Source organism: Muscardinus avellanarius (assembly GCF_963383645.1).
Source record: "Muscardinus avellanarius genome assembly, chromosome: 12".
NCBI lineage: Eukaryota > Metazoa > Chordata > Mammalia > Rodentia > Gliridae > Muscardinus > Muscardinus avellanarius.
In genome coordinates this window covers 36671222-36693298 of record NC_137798.1, presented here as the reverse complement: position 1 = coordinate 36693298, position 22077 = coordinate 36671222, and the positions used below count along the sequence as shown (strand labels likewise).

At 36.9% G+C, this 22077-nt stretch overlaps 1 protein-coding gene across 3 annotated transcripts in view; it reads left to right on the top strand.

Moving 5' to 3' along the window:
- STRN3 (striatin 3) overlaps positions 1–18398 on the top strand; it is a gene marked incomplete at both ends in the record, with an annotated part of 92839 nt that extends 74441 nt beyond the window's left edge. For all 3 annotated transcript variants that reach the window (XM_080707732.1, XM_080707731.1, XM_080707730.1), the window contains 7 exons: positions 104–147; positions 436–557; positions 6566–6733; positions 10343–10483; positions 13153–13260; positions 18061–18147; positions 18229–18398. In XM_080707732.1, the coding sequence (XP_080563858.1) occupies positions 104–147; positions 436–557; positions 6566–6733; positions 10343–10483; positions 13153–13260; positions 18061–18147; positions 18229–18398 (840 nt within the window). The remainder of the gene's footprint in view (positions 1–103; positions 148–435; positions 558–6565; positions 6734–10342; positions 10484–13152; positions 13261–18060; positions 18148–18228) is intronic.
- Between the last annotated feature and the right edge of the window lie 3679 nt (positions 18399–22077).

The following is a 22077-nucleotide window of genomic DNA, read 5'->3' as shown; positions in this document are numbered from 1 at the left end:
GTGCACATTTGGTCTACTTAATGACTCTCAAATATCAACCAGAGATTTGTGGTTATCTAATTACCTTCTCTTCCCCTATCCTTTTTCTCCCTCTTCCAGGAGTGCCTCTTTAGATGTAGAGCCTATCTACACATTTAGGGCCCACATGTAAGTACTATTGAATTAGTACTTAACAACCATAGTTACTGTTAATAACTATTGTCAATCCTCAAATGTTGTTTTCTTAATGTTTGATGTTAGAAAAGACAGATTTGTTGAATAATATCTCATTAACATATTAATGAGAATATGAATTATAATAGTACTATTCAAATATATATTTACTTAAAATAGTTTTTACATAACACAGAAATACAGAGATTTAGGGAATGGGGGTTTGAGTTTCTTCTTAGTAAGTAATTAGTAGGTAATTTTTCTTTTCTCTTTCTGTAATAGTGGCCCTGTTCTGTCCTTAGCTATTAGTTCTAATGGAGAACAGTGTTTTAGTGGTGGCCTCGATGCAACAATCCAGTGGTGGAATATGCCTAGCCCTAATGTGGATCCATACGACACTTACGGTAAGTAAGGGGACTAGAGTGTACTTCTTTAAATGAACGAAGCTTTCAAAAGTGAGTGCCTTTATTACTGTCAGGAAAGTTGTTTAAACACAGAGTCCTTATTTACTTCTTTCATTTGCTAGTAAGTGTTTCATTAATTAGAGAGAAAAATCAAGAAATGCCATGAGTATGAGTTGGTGCTGTCTCTGTGGTATCTTAAAAGACTCTTTTGACTGAAATGTTAATTTCAGTATTAGTTAACAGAAAGGATAGGGAAACAAAAATATAATCTAACAACTCCTTCAATTTAAATGGGCATGGTAGCATGCACATGTAATCCCAGTACTTAGGTGGCTGAGACAGAAGTATCACAGGTTCAAGGCCAGCCTAAGCAACACACTGAGAAGCTCAGCAGCTTAGCAGACCCTATTTCAAAATTAAGAAGCTGAGCGTGGTGGCGCACGCTTGTAATCCCCGCGCTTGGGAGGCAAAGACAGGAGGATCGCGCTGGTTCGAAGCCAGCCGCGCTGGCTTAAGAGACCCTGTTTCCAAATAAAGATATAAAAATAGGTCTGGGAGTGTAGCCCGGAGGTAGAAGGGTTTCCAGGAACCCCAGTACCACTAAAAAACAAAAACAAAAAAAAAACCCCAAAATAAAAAAAAAAGAAGGGTTTCCTGCTTGTTTAGAATGCTCCTGGGTTCAATCTTCAGGACTATCAAGGGGAAAAAAAGAAAAGAAAAAAAAAATTAAACTTAAGAAATACTGTATATAATTTTAATTACCAAGTGAAAACAGGCATGGTAGTGTACACCAGTAATCCCAGTACTTGGGAGACTGAGACTGGAGGATAGCAGCTTTGAGGACAGCTTCCCCATCTTAGTGAGACTCTCAGCAACCGAGGGAGATCCTGTTTCAAAATAAAACATCTGGCTGGGGTTATAGTTCGGATGTAGAGTGCCCTCAAGTTTAATCCCCAGTACCACCAAAAAGACAACTACTAAGTGAAAGACAGTGGCAACAAATACACACTCAGAGTATAAATCTACACAGAATATTTTCTTTTTTAAGTGGTATTAGAAGTAGAACCCAGGGGTATTCTACCTTCAAGCTACACCCCCTGTTCTTTTATGTTTCATTTTGAAACAGGGTCTCATTGCATTGCTTAGAGTCTCACTGCATTTCTGAAGCTGTCCTCCTGTCTCGGCCTCCCAAGGACTGGAATTGCCAGCATCTGCCACCACACCCGGATATACACATTTGGGAAAAGCCAAAAATCCTTTAATTTGGAAATAAAAAGGAGAAAATAACTTTTATACAAGTGACACTTTCAAGAATCTGTTCTACTGAAAAACCTTTATAAATTTTCAAATGTATTGATAAGGATATTGTTCATAATTATAAAAAATTTAAGAAAATGTTTATGAGCTTTTTTTATTTAATAATGCTCAGTGCCTACCTTTGCCAGCCGTAGTGGTAAGCACTTTGATAAGAAATATGATTTTTTTTTTTTTTTTTTTTGGTGGGTCTGGGGATGGAACCCAGGGACATTTGATCTCCAAACTATACCACCTGCCCTATTTTTTATTTTTTATTTTTTATTTTGAGACAGGGACTCACTCAGTTGTGGAAGGCCTCACTAAGTAGCTGAGGCCGTCCGTGAACCACAGTCTTCTAGTCTCAGCCTCCCAAATGCTGGAATTACAAGCGTGTGCCATCACACTCAGCTCTGATTTTTTTTAATGAATTTTTTTGTCTATTGTGGTACTAGGGATTGAATTCAGGAACATCTCCTTCTGAGCTGCACCCCCAGTCCTATTTATTTGTTTGTCTGTTTGTTTTTTTCGGTACTGGGATTGAATCCAGGGACTTTCTACCCTCGGATTACACTTCCAGACCTATTTTTATATTTTATTTGGAAACAGGGTCTCACTAAGTTGCTGAGAGCCTCACTAAGTAGCTGAGGCTGGCTTTGAACCTGTGCAGTTATCCTGTCTCAGCTTCCCAAGTGCTAGGATTACAAGTGTGCATCACCACGCCTGGCCTGTTTGTTTGTTTTAAAGACTGTAAATATTCCTCAAGACAGAGTTGAAAACTGTCGGGCCTTTTATTTTTGAAACAGGGTGTCACTGCAGAGGCCTCCTCTGAGCTATACCCCCAACCCTATTTATTTTGAAAGAGTCTCACTAAGTTGCTGAGGCTAGCCATGAACCTGTGATACACCTGTCTTGGCCTCTCAAATACTGGAATTAAAAGCATGCACCTCCACATCCAGCTGTAGAAGAATAGACAGGATTTAGTGATAATTTGAATTGAGTAGATAAAAGTACTATGTGAATGACTTTATTGATTTGAGTATGTTTTCTTGCTGAGGCTTTTTTTTTTTTTTCGTACTGGGAATTGAACCCAGGGTCATTCTATCTCTGAGCTATACCCCCCAGCTCTATTTTTTATTTTTATTTTTATTTTTTTATTATTATTATTTTTTTTTTTTTTTGCGGGTCTGGGGATGGAACCCAGGGACATTTGACCTCCGAGCCACACCCCCTGCCCCATTTTTATTCTTTATTTGGAAACAGGGTCTCACTGAGTTGCAGAGGGCCTCACTTAGTAGCTGAGGCTGTCCGCGAACTGCGATCCTCCAGTTTCAGCCTCCCGAATGCTGGGATTACAAGCGTGCGCCACCACGCCCGGCTCTATTTTTTATTTTGAAGCAAAGTCTTACTAGGTTGATTAGAATCTTTACTTGCTGAGGCTGTCCTCAAATCTGCAATCCTGTCTCCTCCTTCAAAGTACTGGGATTATAGGCATGTACCACCACATCCGAATCTTGTGTTTTCTTAACAGCTTTATGGAGCTAAAATTCACATACCATAAAATTCATCCTTTTACAATATGTTGTTCAGGTTTTTTTTTTTTTTTTTTTTACTATATATAAAGTTGTGTAAACGTCACTATCTAATTTCAGAACATTTTTATCACTGATACTGGGTTTTGACAGTAGTGTCTATGTGGTAGTAGCATTTGTTGAAATGGGGATAGAACACATGTGAGGAGGAGGTGAGTTAGATTTTAGGCATGCTACAGGATTGCAATATTAAGTTGGTGAGAAGCATATATGGAGCTTAAAGAGGTCTGTGTCAGTTATAAGGATATGGGGAATCCTCTATACAAATGATACCTAAAACTGTGAGAATGAACGCTAAAACATGGAGACTGTGTTGTATAGAATAAAAAGACAACATGAGATTAAAATATTCAATAGTCCTGGCATGGGGGGGGGTGGCAAGGGCAAGGAAGTCAACAGAGCAAACTAACAGAAGATGTGATCTGAGAGGAGAAATGTGAAATCATGGAAGCATAACCAAAGGAGAAACCATTTTCAGAAGAAGGAAGTGATCTACACATTCAGATGTTGCTGAGAGATCTAATAATAGGATTAAGAGATTCCTTTTATAAATAACATGTAGATCACTTAGATCTTGGCCAGGTACTTAGATGTGGATCCAATCGCTGTGGCCAAGAGCAGAGGATTAAGAGACCTCTGATAACATTTTAAGTCTGCCTATACACATGAAAGTAATAAGATGGGAAAGGCAAAGAAGAAATGCTTTGCATCATCAAAGAAGGAAAAGTGTTAGCTGTCATAGAGGAGAGGTCGTCGCCGCTGCCCGTGACTGATCGCAGTACTGGGCATTGGCTGCCACCAAGCCACATTCTCACCTTTTTGTTTTATTTTATTTTGAGATAATGGGATCTTGCTAAGTTGTACAGGTTGGCTTCCATCTTTCCATCCTCCTGCCTTGGCCTCCCAAATCTCTGGGATCACAAGCATGCACCACTGTGCCTGGCTCATCACTGATGATTTTAAGAAGGGTTATTTGTATGTGATAATGGATGAGACACCATAGTGGAGTGAATAGAAGAGTAAACTGGGAGTGAATAGCATATTATATGCTTTGTACTGTTTGGCAGAAAGGTGGTTGTGTAAAGTTAATGACAACTAACACATTGTGGAACATATATGTACGTATGCACATAAACATATACATTTGCATATACATACATATATTTATAATTTGTTGCTGCTATTATGGTAGGAGGAAAATTCTAGGAGGTTCTAGGAGGAAAATTTATAAAGTATAGAGACAGAAAATATGAAAGCAAGTTTGTGAGTTCATTGTGATCCAGAATACACCTGGCAGATTTAGCACTTGATAGGACAATTCCTTACTTGTATCAGGAAGCAAGTAGTTGGCTATATGAGTAGATTATAGAATGGGTGCCAGGAAGATGGGGGTGTTTCTATTTGAAAGCTACATTTTCTTGGTGTAATATAAAGCATAATCATGAAGAAAAGTTGAAAACTGAGGATTGGGGGAATTGTGATAAATATTAATGGAAAGTGGGAGGGTTTACTAGCAAAACAGGATTGTCAGATATAGTGCTTGACAGTAATATTCCCCAGATATTAGCAGTTTGGTAAATGGAGAAATAAAATTGTTAATATCCATACGGGGGAGTGTTATCTGTCAATAAAAAGAAAAAAGTACTGATACAAGCTGTACTGTGAATGAATCTTGAAAACATGCTCAGTGAATGAAGGCACTATAGAGACTAAATAGATTAGTGATTGCCTTGGAGCCATGGAGAGGTAGAGAGCAGGAACTGGGGGAAGTGGCTAATGAGTAGTGAAAGTGTTCTAGTTGGGCGTGGTGGTAATCCCAGCATTCACGAGGCTGAGACAGGAGGATCATGGTTTGAGGACAGCCTCAGCTACTACTTAGTGAGGCCCTTTGCAACTCAGTGAGACCCTGTTTCAAAATAAAGAATAAAAATCAGGCTGGGGGGTATGGTTCAGAGGTAGAATGCCTTTGGGTTCCATCCCTAGCACCACCAAAAAAAGAGAGGAAGAGAGGGAGAGAATGAATGAGAATGAGAGAGAGAGAGAGAGAGAGAGAGAGAGAGAGAGAGAGAGAGAGAGAGAGAGAGAAAGAAAGAGAAAGAATATGAATGACCTAAAATTGATTGTGGTTATAATTGTATAGCTCTGTGAACATACTAAGCATCTTTGGATTGGTGTACAGTTTGTCCATTTGTTTGTTTATTGTGGATGGAACCCAGGGGCTTTCTACCTCTGAGCTACACCCCTAGCCCTATTTTATTTTATTTTAATAGTTAAAAAATAGGGCTGGGGATGCCGGGCATGGTGGCGCACACTTGTAATCCCCGCACTTGGGAGGCAGAGAGGATTGCATAGGTTTGAAGCCAGCCGGCCTGGCTTAAGAGACCCTGTTTCCAAAAATAAAATAGGTCTGAGAGTGTAGCCCAGAGGTAGAAGGGCTTCCAGGAACCCCAGTACCACCAAAAAAAAGAAAGAAAATAGGGCTGGAGATGTAACTCAGAGGTAGAATGACACTGAAAATTAATAAATTAAATTAATTGGTAAACTAATTGATATAAGTTATTTATTTATCTTATTTTGTGTGTGTGATACTGAGGATTGAACCCAAGGCATTCTACCTCCGAGCTATACCCCCAACCCTATTTTATTTTTATTTTAAAATAAGGGCTTACTAGGCTGATGAGCTTCTCACTACTTGCTGAGACTGACCTTGAACTTGTGATCCTTCTGTTTCAGCTTCCCAAGTACTGGGATTACAAGGATGTGTCACCACACCTGGCTGGTGTACACTTAAAATGAATGAATAAAATGAGTGATGAGTTTGGGATATAAATATACCTCAGTAAATCTGTTATTTAAAGTATGTGTATATATGTTTTTAAGTATATATATATATAAATATTGAAAGTATATGTGAAAGTACAAACTAGTATTGTTGAAGGAGGGGGGAAAGTGATAAAAACAGACTGTAGCCCCACTGTTTAGAGATAGTCACTGTGTGTACCTTGGTTTATCTTGCTATCTTGTTTCCTTTATTGTATTCCTTATAATTATATGGTAAGTGATCTTTAATGACCACCCATATTTTAGCTAATTTTTTGGTTTTCTTTTTGTGTTTCTTCTCAGAGCCAAATGTTCTAGCTGGCACTTTAGTTGCTCATACAGATGCAGTCTGGGGTCTTGCTTATAGTGGCATAAAAAATCAGTTACTGTCTTGTTCAGCAGATGGCACTGTTAGGTTATGGAATCCACAGGAAAAATTACCATGTATTTGCACTTACAATGGAGATAAAGGTAAGTAAATTTTGCCTCTATGAGAAAAGCTAATTATTTTTTTATTTATTGTGATACTGGGGGTTGAACCCAGGAGCATTCTATCTCTAAACTATACCCCCAGCCCTATTTTTTATTTTTTATTTTGAAACAAAGTCTCACTGGGTTCAAAGGGCTTTACTAAGTAGCTGAGGCTGTCTGTGAACTGTGATACCCCTTTCTCAGCCTCCTAAGTACTGGGATTACAAGCAAATGCCACCATGCCCAGCTATTTACTTACTTTTTATTGGTGCATTGTAAACATACATCTTAGAGGATATACATACATAAAGGATGTACGTGTGTGTGGGAATTAGGGAAGGGCTAAAGGAGTAATATGTGCCTCTTGTACTCCTTTGTGAAAAGGTAATTTAAAAGAAAAAAAAGGTGAGACCCTTTTTCAAAAAATAAAAACACTAATATCTAGGCCTGGGGGTGTAGCTTTGGAGGTACAATACCCCTGGGTTCTATCACTGGTACCGCCAAAAAAAAAAAAAAAAAAAAAAAAATTGAATGAATGAGAAAATAGTAAGGTAAAAAAGGACAAAGCAATTGATTGGTTCTCTATTGCTCCAAAAAATATAATGAAAGAATTTTATTAAACTTATGATATCCTTTTTACTTTGTCATGTTTTATGTAAAGTGCTTTGCAGATATATACTGCTAGCATAGTGCTTTTTGACCTTTTTTCAGACTGTTTCTGTTTTAGAAGTAAAAAGTAAAAAGACGGGATGTAGCTCAGCAGTAGAGTGCTTGCTTAGCATGTGCAAGGCCTGTCCTGGGTTTGATTCCCAGAAAACACACACACACACACACACACACACACACACACACACACACACACACACATATATATATATATATATATACCTGTATATAGCAGTGGGATAGACAATGATGCTACAGGAACTACAGGAGGCACTCCACCTGTGCCGGGCCACTATCCACAAAGATTGGGAAGGGATAACCTTCCCAAGCATACCCTTCCCAAGCATACCAGTAAGGCATGTGTACCATGACTTGTGTGCACTCAGGGTGGGGGTCCAGCCATAATCATCAAATAGTAAGCTGGGCGTGGTGGCGCACACTTGTAATCCCAGCATTTGGGAGGCTAAGACCAGAGGATCCCAGTTCGCAGACAGCCCCGGCTACTTAGCGAGGCTCTCTGCAACTCAGACTCTGTTTCAAAATAAAGAATAAAAAATTGGGCAGGGGGTGTAGCTCGGAGGTCAAATGCCTCTGGGTTCCATCCCCAGACCCGCAAAAAAAAAAAAAAAGCATTTCTAACCAGAAGAACAAATTATGTTATTTTCATGATTTCAGCTCTTTTTAAAAGAAGCTTCAACCAGTTTATCTTTAAAAACATGATTTATGAGTCTATAAGATTTTATTGGTCTTATTTTCTTAAGCAATATTTATTTATTTATTTATTTATTTATTTATTTATTTATTTATTTATTTATTTATTTATGGTGGTACTGGGGTTCCTGGAAGCCCTTCTACCTCTGGGCTACACTCCCAGACCTATTTTTACATTTTTATTTGGAAACAGGGTCTCCTAAGCCAGCGCATTCGGCCGGCTTCAAACCTGCGCGATCCTCCTGTCTCCGCCTCCCAAGCCCGGGGATTACAAGCGTTCGCCACCACGCCCGACATTATTTTGTTATTTTTTAAATACAAAGTTTTGAAACATTTAGATAAGTAGATTGCTTAATTTTGTGTCTTTTTGATATGTTAGTTATCCTAATTTCTCAATTACCCTGGCTTTAGAGGCAAAAGTTCACTTAGATTTTTGTTTCTTGCTTTAACCAGAATTACTAGGTGGACTACAGCTTTCACTTAAATATATGTTGATGTAGCTAGTTGAATTTAATATGTTAAAAAGGGAAATTGCTATTTGGGCTACTTTAGGATATTAGTGCATCAGTGGATTCCAGAGTCCAAGTGTGTGTGTGTGTGTGTGTGTGTGTGTGTGTGTGTGTGTGTGTGAGAGAGAGAGAGAGAGAGAGAGAGAGAGAGAGAGAGAGAGAGAGAGAGGCAGAGACAGAGAGACAGAGACAGACAGACACACACAGACACAGACACAGACAGACACTAGGGATCAAACCCAGGGACATCCTACTGCTGAGCTATACCATAAGTCCTAGTTTTTATTTTGAAACAGGGTCTTGCTAAGTTACTGTGTGTTAGCCTCAAATCTAGGATCAATTCTTATGTCCTGGGATTACAGGCATGTGCCACTGTGTCTGGTAAAGGTTCATTTTGATAGATTGAAAAATTAGCTACTTGGTAAGACTTTCAGATTTAACAGTGACAGTCTCAAAATGGTGTGGGAATATTAATTTTCATTTTATGGTACTAAGAAAATTTGCAAGTGGTCCAAAAGACTTATCCAGATTTTTTTTTTTTTATCTTAGAAGGATATACATAAGAAATCAAGCCAGGTGTGGTGGCACACACTTGTAATCCCCGTGCTTGGGAGGCAGAGACAGGAGAATTGTGCAGGTTTGAAGCCAGCCGCGCTGGCTTAAGAGGCCCTATTTCCAAATAAAAATGTAAAAATAGGTCTGGGAGTGTAGCCTGGAGGTAGGAGAGCTTCCAGAAACCCCAGTACCACCAAAATAAATAAATAAATAAATAAATAAATAAATAAATAAATAATTAATAAAAAATAAGTATTTAAAAAAGAAATCAAATATTTTTCTTCTAATGGTGAATATAATGTTATAAAATAAAAATGTTCTAAGTAATTGAAGGAAAGATGTTTATCTTAACATTTTAGAACATTTGCTTCCTTTTTTAAAATTTAATTTAATTTTTTTTTTTTAGTATTGGGGATGGAACCCAGGGGCATTCTACTTTCAAGCTACACTCCCAGCCTATTTTTTATTTTTTGAAACAAAGTCTCACTGAGTTGCAAAGGGCCTCATTAAGTAGCAGCTGAAGCTGTCCTCAAACCTAGATCTTTCTGTCAGCCTCCCAGATCCTGAGATACAAGCATGTGTCACCCCAACGGCTTTACTTTGTTTTTCACTGTTAACTTTATTTCAAGAATTTCTTAGCAGAGCATGGTGGTGCATGCCTGTAATCCCAGAATTTGGGAGGCTGAGACAGGAGGATAACTGGTTCAAGGACAGCTTCACCAATTTAGCAGGACTCCCAGCAACCTAATGAGACCCTATTTCAAAAACAATATAAAAAGAGGTATCAGCTGGGCATGGTGGCGCACACTTGTAATCCCAGCATTTGGGAGGCTGAGACAGGAGGATCACGATTTGCAGGCAGCCTCATCTTTAGTGAGGCCCTTTGCAACTCAGCGAGACCCTGTTTCAAAATAAAGAATAAAAATAGGGCTGGGAGTGTAGCTTGGAGGGGTATGCCCGTGGGTTCCATCCCCAGTACCGCAAAAAAAAAAAAAAAAAAATCAATCTTCAGTACCAAGGGGGAGGGGTGGGGCAAACCAAGAGCTGGAAGTCTAGTTCAGAGGTACAATGTCTGTGGATTCAAAAACTTGATTTTCTTTTTCTTATTAGAAAAGTAGAAATTTAAAAATTATTGTTTTTATATTGTACCTCTTTGGGTTGTTTTTAGAGCATGGAATACCTACATCAGTTGACTTTGTAGGCTGTGATCCAGCTCATATGATAACTTCTTTCAATACTGGAAGTGCAGTAATTTATGATTTAGAAACATCACAGTCATTGGTGATGCTCTCATCACAGGTAGATTCTGGTAAGTCATGAGTCTCTTTGAAACCTTGAATTATTACACAAAAGAGGGTGATCTTTTCAATTAGTTTTTATATTTTAACTAGTTTTATATTTTAAGTTTAAGGTAAAAAATAGCTTAAGTTACTGTTATATTTCTGCTATTTTCTCAAATTATGTTTAAAAGTATAATTGTATAGGGACAGAGTATATCAGATATAAACATATAGGGACAAAGGAATGAATAGAGTAATATAAAGGTGAAAGCACAGGAAATAATTTTGAACGTTTTCTGGAACTATATATGAAAGTAGAGAAACTACTATGAACTTGATGTATTCATCATCTAGCTGTAGCTTTATCTGTAAATGGGGCCGGCATTATAAGTGTGGTATGTAGTATTTGTTTTACAGTTTCTTTAAATTCAAGATCCAGGCATAATATCTCTCCCATATATTTTCGCCTACTGGTTACGCCTACATGTCTTTTTTCACTTTATCATTTTTTTTTAAGTAGAAGAAATTGGCTAGTCTATTGGGTTTCTCTCAGGCTAGACTTTGTTGGTTCCATCTCTGTGGTATCCTATAGCACATTTCTCTGTCCATTTTATTTCTTGTAAATTGGTTGTAGATTCAGAGGATTATCTAAATGTGGGTTCGACACAACTTGGCAAGACTGTTTAATAAATTATTTGTGAAATTTGGTCATATATAAATATCTGGTTTTATATTTTTGTGATTTTTTGGTCTTAATGTTCATTCATTAACTCTTGAAAGATGTTTTATAATTCTATCATTCATTCTCCATTTATTAGCTAGAATACTTATATAAAAAGAAACATTTTGCCAGACATGGTGGCATATACTTGGAATCTCAGTACTTGGGAGGCAGAAACACTAGTGAGACCCTGTTTCCAAATAAGAAATAAAATTGGGCTGGGGGTGTAGCCTGGAGGTAGAATTCCTCTGAGTTTAATCCCTAGTACCAAAAAATTAAAACAAACGACAAAGGAAGCCAGGCATGGTGGCACAGGCTTGTAATCCCAGCATTTGGGAGGATCGCGGTTCGTGGACAGCCTCAGCTACTTAGTGAGGCCCTCTGTAACTCAGTGAGACCCTGTTTCAAAATAAAGAATAAAAAAAAAATAGGGCAGGGGTTGTAGCTCAGAGGTTGAATGCCCCTGGGTTCCATCCCCAGATCCGCAAATAAACCCCCCAAACACACACACACACACACACACACACACACACACACACACACACACACGAAGGAACATTTCCTTATCAGTAATTTGATTCCCTTGAAGTTAGCAGTTGTTATGGAAAGGCTGGATAATTGATTTTTCCCTCTCGTGTTTACCTGTCTTCAAAATAATGAAGTGGTATTATGTTGGTATCATAATATCTCATAGATAGTGGGATGTGGTGGCACATGCCTGTAATCTCAGTATGTGAGAGGTCGAGACAGGAGGATTGCAGGTTTTGAGACCAGCCTCAGTAACTTAGTGAGGATATCAGCAACCTAGCAAGACTCCTGTTTGAAAACAAGAAATAAAAAGGGCTGAGGGTATAGTTGGAGATAAAATACCCTGGGTTCCATCCCCAGTATCACACCCCCCCCCAAAAAAAAAAAAGGGAAGAAAAACTTGCAGGTAATATTTTAATTCATTTCAGTGATTCTCTTTAATGCTGTTCAAATGGTCATGTTTTTGCCAGTGGGTTGGCTCTCAAGTCCTCTTGACATGACCTTGGAGTTATTGACAACTTTTGTACTTTCTGATATAACAAAATATGCCAGGTCCATCTTCTTGGTTTTGTGCCTCAGGTCTGAGATTAACCATTTCTCTAAGGAGTTATTCTCTTTTAATGAGAAATGACATTTAAATGATTAGCATTCTGGATGCTAGATTATTGGACATATCCTTATGGTCCTCATGATTTTTCGGTTGTATGTTGTGTTACTATCTTTAAGTGGACAGAGCTAGGAAATATGCATTTTTTAAAAAGTAAAAACTTCCGGGTGTATTCATTTCGAGTCACACACACCCCCCCCCCCATGCCATTTTGGCATGGGGCTGTATTTCTATTTTCTGTATTTCTGTCTTTCTAATAAACTTCTTTAAATCTTCAAAAAAAAAAAAGTAAAATACTTCCAATTTAAATTCAATTTTATCTTGGTTCTCAACAAAATGAGCACCGCTATCTCGCCTTTGATTTATCCTACAGCACACACACAGTTGTCTCAGTTATAACACCATCATATATAGTCTTAATTATTATACTTTAATATTGTTTAGAATAGTTTATTTCTTTCTAATCATAGTTAAATTCATTTGTTTTATTTTGGTTTTGATTTTGAATAAGTGCTTTTAAAAAACAATTGCCTTATAATTATTTAAAATATTTACATGGTTCCATGATCAAATCTTAAAACGAAACTGTATTCAGAATGTTTTCCCATTGTCTCATCAATCATATTCTCTTTCCCCACTTATGTAGGTAATATATATGTATGGTTAAGTTTAATATCTGATAGTTCATATCATATACATACACGTGCATGCGTGTACACACAGAATGATGAATTTAAAGTCTGATAATGTTCCTTTCAGTAGTATATCTATCTAAAAAGTCTATCATCCAACTTCTACTTGAAGGATGGAATTTTAAAATATTGTCTTCCTTTATTTTTCAGGTTTACAATCCAGTAATCACATTAACAGAGTAGTAAGTCATCCCACACTTCCTGTTACAATAACTGCTCATGAAGATAGACACATCAAATTTTTTGACAATAAGACAGGTAAGCAAGTTTTCTTTTTATAATTGTACTGTAAATTGAAGGTGATAGAAAATGTTCTTTTCTGTAAGATATGTTGAATTTGGGCCTGTGAAATTACTAAGTTAAACTTACTTGAACTATTTTAACTCAAATCTTTGCTTTATTTAGTGTAGCACACTTAAATGTTAAGTTTTATCCTTAAGTATACATATTGTCTACTATTACAGTTTTTTCATGTCCTTTTAGCTAAGTATAGATCCTTCTTTTTGAGGTGTCTTCTCTATACTATTATGAATTAACATACCAGAAGACATTTCTTTTTTGTGTTTATCACTTCAAATATGCTCTTAAAAGCTTTCTCAGTGGATTAGATGGTGACATAGTAGAAATTTTATTATTATCTCCCCCACCTCCCCCCCAGTACTGGAGATTGACTCAGGAGCATTCTACCTCCAAGCTGCACCCTCAGCCCTATTTTTTAGTCTTTATTTTGAAACAGCGTCTCACTAAGTAGATGAGGCTGGTCATAAACCTGTGATCCTCTTATCTTAGCCTTCCAGGTATTGGGATTTTAAGCATGTACCACCAAGCCCAGCTCCCTATTTTTTATTCTTTATTTTGAAACAGATTCTCACTAAGTTGCAGAGGGGCTCACTAAGTAGCTGAGGCACCTCCTGTCTCAGCTTCCTGAGTACTTGGATTACAAGTGTATGCCACCATACCTGGTTTTTCTCTTTTTTTGATTGATTGATTGATTGATTCATTCATTCATTCATTTATTCATTTATTTATTTATGGTACTGGGGTGGAACCCAGGACTTTCTACCTCCAGGCTATTCTCCCAGACCTATTTTCTATTTTATTCGGAAACAGGGTCTCACTAAGTAGCTGAGGCTGGCTTTGAACCTGTGTGATCCTCCTGTCTCAGCCGGGGATTACAAGCATGGGATTACAAGTGTGCGTCACCACGCCCGGCTCCTCTTTTTTGTTTTAAGTAAACATCAATTGTATTGATGTGAATCTCTTTTTCATCTATTATTACTAGAATACTACATAAACTTATTTGCTGTCTTTTAGGAAAGGTCTGACAGTTAGAAAGGCTACTTTGAGAAGATAATAAAACATGGTATGAAAGGACTTCAAATAAGAAACTAAATATGAATCGCAACATTATTATAGGGCAACAAAATGTCAAGCCAGGCAGCAAACAACTAGTATTATTATTTTTTTTTTTTGAAGGTTGTATGGGATTTGGCAATAAGTTCTAGTCTTTTAGAATCTTAACATTAACATAACATACTTTTATTCAAGTAATACTTTTATTGGCAGATTCCTTTTCTTTTTTTTTTTTTTTTTTTGCGGGTCTGGGGATGGAACCCAGGCGCATTTGACCTCCAAGCTACATCCCCTACCCTATTTTTTATTCTTTATTTTGAAACAGGGTCTCACTAAGTTGCAGAGGGCCTCACTAAGTAGCTGAGGCTGTCCGCGAACCATGATCCTCCTGTCTCAGCCTCCTGAATGCTGGGATTACAAGAGTGCGCCACCACGCCTGGCAGATATTCTTTTTATTATATCAAGTTTTTTACTTGCTTTTTATGAAGCTTAAATGTCTTCCTTTTCTGCAAGAACAGAGAGGGTTAGGGTCACACATTTCCTTTGTATTTCTAAAAACATTTGTTTTTATTAATGAAATTTATATTTGTCAGAGAAGTTTGAGGAATTTTAGTAGTTGTACAAAAAGCAAAAGGTAAATCCTTTAAGTTTTTTTTACTAGCAAAAGTCCGGGGGAAATGTATTTCTAAATTGACAGCCCCCCTCCCCCAATTTATATTAACTATAAATTTTCTTATAAATGTTTCCAAAGATACCCTTCTTTGGAAATAGTTATTTCATTTAGATATGATAAACTAGCCTAGCCTTATAACTGGTGTTGCTGGTTAGCTAAGTTGTTCATAGAGTATTACTTTATAATAATTAAAAGTAAATTTATTGAAGTTTTTTTACCTGAAACATGACAGAATTTTTACTGAATGAATTCATTTTAATGAATGAGCTCATTAAATATTTGGATGAATAAATAACTTAATAACAATTATCATTTTATACACTGCTGGATATGCTATCTTGTGTAAGATGTGATTACTGCTTTCTGGGGGCTTATGGTTATCTTGGTAGGGAGTAAGAGATACTTGTAAGATGTGTGTAAGATTTTGAAACAGGGTCTCACTGAGTTGCAAAAGGCCTCACTAAGTAGTTGAGACTGTCTGCAAACCTTGATCCTCCTGTCTCAGCCTCCCAAATGCTGGGATTACAAGCGTGCGCCACCACTGCCTGGCCGTGATAGGACTTTTTATAGGTTTTCTAGAGTAAGTTTTTTCACAATTGATAATGTTGTGGTTTTGTATTCAGGTCAACAGTTAAAGTCCCATCTCAAGTAACAGACGTAGCCTTCTTTTCCAGTGTAAAATTTGATACAGGTCCAACAACATGGCAGATGTTGTCATTAGAATTTAGGCAAAGGCCCTCTTGCCCTTCATTGGGAGCATCCTGGCATTTGAGTAATGGACTCATTACTGAATGAAAGGGGAGTCCGTTTTGAGGTATCCATATTTACTAGTTTATTCCCTTCTTGGATGAACCAGTCTATGTTGTTGCTTTCCATCCATCAAAAGCATATATGCCAGTGCAGGGTGCCCTTCCCCAAAGTCTTTGTATAGCGCAATTCTGCATCCACAACTTGTTTTTAATTTCAGTTTGCTGTTGAAATCTCATTCGCTGGCAAATCTGCAGTGACAATATTTATTATATTACATTTTTCAGAGCAGTGACTTTATTAATGTCTGGGGAAATTCAGAGTAATTTTTGTAATGTACTCCAGCTCTTTCTCCCATTTTCATTTTGAATGCATAAAATAATAGACATTTCAAAGGATAAATGAACTTGACACTAGAATCTTTAGGTAGGAACATATTTTCTGATGACTTATAATTAGTCCACATATAGAAAGTAATCTTACTGAGACCTTAACTTTAAGTTTAGTTTACATGATCCAGTACTTGGTCCCCCTCTCTACCCCTTTTTGCACGAGTGCACATAGGTGTGCATGTGTTGTTTGGTGGATTGAACCTAGGGGTATTGTACTACTGAACTATACCCCTGGCCCTCTTTATTATTTTAACTTATTATCATTATCATTATTATTATTATTATTAGGTACTGAGGATTGAACTCAGGCATTCTACCTCCAAGCTATATCCCAGCCTTTTTTTACTTTTTATTTTGAAATGGGATCACTAAACTTCTAAGGGTCTTGCTAGGTTGTTGACATTGGCCGAAACTACAATCCTTTCTCAGCTTCCCAAGGATTGGGATTGCAGGTGTGTGCCATCACACCCATCCTAGTTTATGTGATTATAAAAGCCTTTGTTCCTCTTTTGGCATATTTTCCATTATTCTCAGATACTCTCAAATTCATGTCATACAGATGTCTTGTTTTTTCTTTTTTCCTTTTTTCTTTCTTTTTTTTGGGGGGGGTACTGGGGGTGGAACCCAGGGGCATTCTACCTCTGAGCTACACCCCTTTATCCCTATTTTATATTCTTTATTTTGAAACAGGGTCTCACTGAGTAGCAAAGGGCCTCACTAAGTAGCTGAGGGTGTCCATGAACAGTAATTCTCCTGTCTCAGCCTCCCAAATACTGGGATTACAAGCGAGCGTCATCACCCTTTTTTAAAAAAGACATCACAGATATCTTTTTTAAAGTGTGTGTGTGTGTGTGTGTGTGTGTGTGTGTGTGTGTGTGTGTGTGTGTGTAAACTCAGGGTCATTATACCTCCAGCCCAGTCTTATTTTTATTTTGAAACAGGATCTTGCTAGGTTGATGAGAGTCTCACTTTTGCTGAGCTGTCCTCAAATCTGTGATCCTTCTCTCTCAGCCTCCCAAGTACTGGGATTACAGGTGTGCACCACCATGCCCGGCTTTTTAAAGGTAATTATATGGAAAGTTCTACATTAGAATCAAAATCCTCTTCAAAACATTACTGCAGTAGATGCACCTTGAAAACATACTAAGTTAAAAAAAGACACAAAACCCCTATTATGTATGTTTGTTTGTAGGAAACATTTAGAACAGAGAAGTCTCAAGAAAAGATTGGTGTTTCCAGGGTTTGGAGGGAGGACTCAAATAGGAATGATTGCTTACTGGGTACAGGCTTTTCTTTTCAGCAGTGAAAATATTCTGAGCTGGGCATAGTGTTGCACACCTGTTATCCCAGTAGTTGGGAGGCTGAGATAGGAGGATTGCAGATTTTGCAGCCAGCCTCCGCAATTTAGCCAGACCCTGATTAAAATGAAAAACAAGGCCAACTAACTTAGAGGTAGAAGGATCCTGAATTCAATCCCTAGAATGGTGTGGGGGGGCATTTGTTTGTGTAAGGGGAGGGAGAAAGGAGATCAACATTTACAATGGTTGCACAATGTTCTGAAAGCCACCAAAGTCATGCCACTCTCAAATGGTTACTATGGTACCTCTTATTTTTGGGGGGGTGGGTACTAGGGATGGAACCTAGGCGCATTCTTTCTCTGAGCTACACCTCCAGCCCTATTTTTTACTTAGTTTGAAACAGAGTCTCACTGAGTTGCAAAAGGCCTCACTAGGTAGCTGAGGCTGGCTGCAAACCCGCAGTCCTCCTATCTCAGCCTCCTATGTATATTTTACAACAATAAATAAATACTGCTAGTGGTTACTACTTTATGCTGATGCTGTGTTACAGTTTCAGCCTCTCACACCATGATCTTCTCTGTTGTGTTTAATTCAGGTAAAATGATCCATTCTATGGTAGCTCATTTGGATGCTGTTACAAGTCTAGCAGTAGATCCTAATGGAATCTATTTGATGTCTGGAAGTAAGTCTGAATTTTTATACTGCCCGCAAACTTTTAAAAATAATTATTACTCAGTAACAAGTCTTACTTGTTCTTGTACAGGCCATGACTGTTCCATTAGATTATGGAATTTAGACAGTAAGACATGTGTACAAGAAATAACAGCTCATAGGAAGAAACTGGATGAATCCATTTATGATGTTGCTTTCCATCCGTCAAAAGCATACATTGCAAGTGCAGGAGCTGATGCCCTTGCCAAAGTGTTTGTGTGAATCAGCAGAACTGACATCATGACAGGATTTGCTGGGACAGCAGAAGGGTCTGCATCACTGCCATTGGAAAGGCTCTTGACGTGACACTACAAGCAGTCTGCCTGGTGGAGGCTAGTTGGGGCAGGCATAAATTGGTCGGAATCACATCTTAATGTCAGGCTCATTAATTTAATTGTAATTACTGTACTTTGTGGGACAAAAAGAAAAAGGACTCCAGTATTTGTGGCCCATACTGGATATGAACTGAGCGTATGTCTGTTTTTTTAGGTGTCTCTAAGCCAATGTGGAGTCTGATCTTTGACAAAGACTTTTTTGGACTGTGTGTGCTGCCTTAGGGTTAGGAATGTGGTGCTCTTGTGGGGGGAAGTGAGCTCCAAGAGTAGCTTTTTTTTTTCATCTCTTAGTGATCTTACGTTTATCAATTGAATGCCACAGATTCCCTTTTAAACTTATTTTGCTTTAAAAAACAAAGAAAAAGAAATTTAACTTAAAATATTTTAGCATTAGTTGCACAAAATGTTTGGATAAAATTCTAGTTTTTATAAGTCTTTTTATATATTTAGCCTGTCACAACAGTGCTCAAGATTGTATTGAAGTTTTTCTGCATTATACAACCCTAAAACACAGAGATCTCACTGACCAGCTGCCCCCATAACCACTTTCTTTCCTTCCTTTGCCTAATACAGCTCAGCTAAGTCCTTCCGTAAAGATGCTAAATCACCTTCATCCTCACATAAATGTCTTCGTGAACCAAGGACTATTAAGTGTATTAAAATGAAACAGTGGGGTTTAATACTCCAAAGGAATTCTTAAAAAATACTAATCTTGGCATCCTATCACTATGTGATATTTTGTACATCTTACTGTATTTACAAGTTTATTTATCAAGGATTATCCATCTTGCTAATGGCCTATTATTTATTTCACTTTTTGTTGGTCTTTATATCCTTTTATTAATGTGCTAAAGAAACCTGTATATCTATTTTGGAACTCTTTTGAATAGTCTAAAATAGACTAAAAATGGAGTATTTTATAGTTTAAGTTACAAACCAAGTTGTTTCCCCACAGGATGCATATCTTGGTTTACCATGATTCCAAACAAAATTATCTTGTTTAAAAATATTTGAAGTAAAATTTTATTGGCATTACAAATAGGACACAAATATAGTTGAATCAGGATACAAAAATCTGCTGTGTTTGGACTAGTTTTCCCTGTTTTTTGTTTTTGTTTTGTTTTGTTTTTTTAAGATGTGCTTAATTTTATGGTGTAACTAAAGATTTTGTTTGTGTAATGCATGATTAAGACAATAAAGTATTTTTTCTAGTCTTCCAAAAAACTTTTCTGATCAGTTTGCGAGTTTTGATGAGTTTTGTAAGGTTTTTGTTTTACAAACTATGAATCAGCAAATTTTTAAGATTGTACCACAAAGCAAACGTACAGCTGTTGAAAAATAATGTATATAAAATGCATATAATAAATATTAAATTGTGTACCTGTATGTTACTGTTGGCTACATTATTTTGTGTTGAATAATAAAGTGCAATACTCTCCATAATTAAACTAGGAAATGGAGATGGTTTCTTAGTCCTTTTTTTTTTAATACTTTATACTACTTATTGATACTCAAGACTAGACATTAACACTATAATGAATGCCTTTTGAAGTATTTCACCCCATTTGGAGATTTAAACTATTAGAATAAGGCCATTCAAAATAAAAAATTTAAATGCAGAGATGCAGTTTGCTTAAATATCCTGTTACTTTATTAAATCTGAATTTCAGTTAATGATGGTGGTGGTATCCTATCTAGCTATGCCTATTTCCACATAAATGTTCAGCAAAGAATAAACTGCATTATTCATTAGTCAAAAGTTGTCCTTATTGAGTAAGGGTAAGCATCCTTTTACTTGAAAGAGAATTGCAAACAATTACAAGAGGGCAAGAAAGCTTACACCCAAAGTTCTATTTGAATGCCTGCTGCAAAAATTAAATTATATTATGTGTACATTGAGAAATTCCACATGGCAACTTGTTATTATTGGTGAAACACTAAGATTTTCAGAACTTTTGAAAATAATTTTTGTTTTCTGAATTTAACATTCAGCTAATGAACAAAGTCAACTAATGAACAAGTAAAAGGGGGCATCTCCCCTCCCCTTGCTTTTAATCTCTTTATAAGAAGTTTTTCCAGAGCTAATACTATTTCTGGTAGCATTCCAGCCCATTGCATTACTGTGTAACTGTAATGTTATTATTTTCATTGCAGTGCATAAATATTCACTTCTTTTGGAATGTATTAAAACTTTAATGGATAAAAATTAGTATATATGTTTATTTTTCTCTTACTTTGGTTGTATTTTTCTTTACAATATTAAACATTTGGAAGAGACGGGATGCAAAATGAATGTCTTATTTTCATTTTATTTGTGTGCTTCTATTTGTCACTTGGGGAAAATTATAGCAGATTAATTTGATTTTCAAGTAAGACATTAGATGTAAGGGCATTTTATAGAGAAACCTTAATAAGTGACTTTCTCTCTCTCTCTCTCTCTATATATATATATATATATATATATATATTTTATTTATTTATTTATTTATTTATTTATTTATTTATTTATTTATTTATTATGAAACAGGGTCTCACTGAGTTGCAAAGAGCCTCATGAAGTACTTGAGGCTGTCTGCAAACCATGATCCTCCTTTCTCAGCCTCCAAAATGCTGGGATTACACGTGTTAGCCGCCATGCCCGGCTTTCAATATTTAATTATATTCTACCTCTTATTCATATTACTTTTCTTATTATTTCAAACTGTTAACCACTGAAAACTAACATTTAGTGCATTGAAAGTTATAACACATACCTGTCAAAGACGAATTGTAATATATCTCATTAAATTTTTTAATTCTCCTTTTAAAGTTATTGACCCTTTATCCTGATTATGTTCACTCACAGAAATGATTAACTTAAGGTTCTGATTTATACCCTTGATGCTCTTTAGCCCAGTGGAAGTATTAGTTTCTCTGGTTACCTCAGATCCTTTAAAATTTTGTCTTTTATAGAATTAAATTTTTAAAGAAGTAATGGCTGCAAGCCGGGGTTTTATTGAAGCTCAATGTTTAATTAAGGAGTGGTACTCCTACTGAGAATTTGTGGTCTCTGTACACTGGAGGGGGTGGTGGTGGTGGTGGTGGGGAATCACATTAAACTCATTTTGATGTTAAAATTCTCCTTGTTATATAAATCAGTCATATTTTCAGCTTCTTATGAAGGGTGAGGAGGGAAATGACTGTCTTCAACCATTTTGTCATATTTTTGGTAATGTCAAAGGTAATTTAAGTTCTGTCTCTTCCTACACATAGTCACTTTATTCCCCGTGCACAGGCTATAAAATCATTAGACTTAAAGACTTATTGGAGTATATTATTCCAACTAGCTTATATTGTGTTCAGGTCAGCTGGTTGTGAGCAGTTTAATTTAGACTGGGGGGGTCTATTTGTAGGGGTTTAGGGTGGACAAGTGGATGAGGGGAGGGACACACCTGGTTTTAGTCAAGATGGGGTAATAGAATTACTTGTCATGGGTAGAAACCCTGGTGAGCAAATCCACACAGAGTTCTGATGTTCTCCTTAGGCATCAACTTCACAGACACAGGTAAGCACAACTAACACTAGTC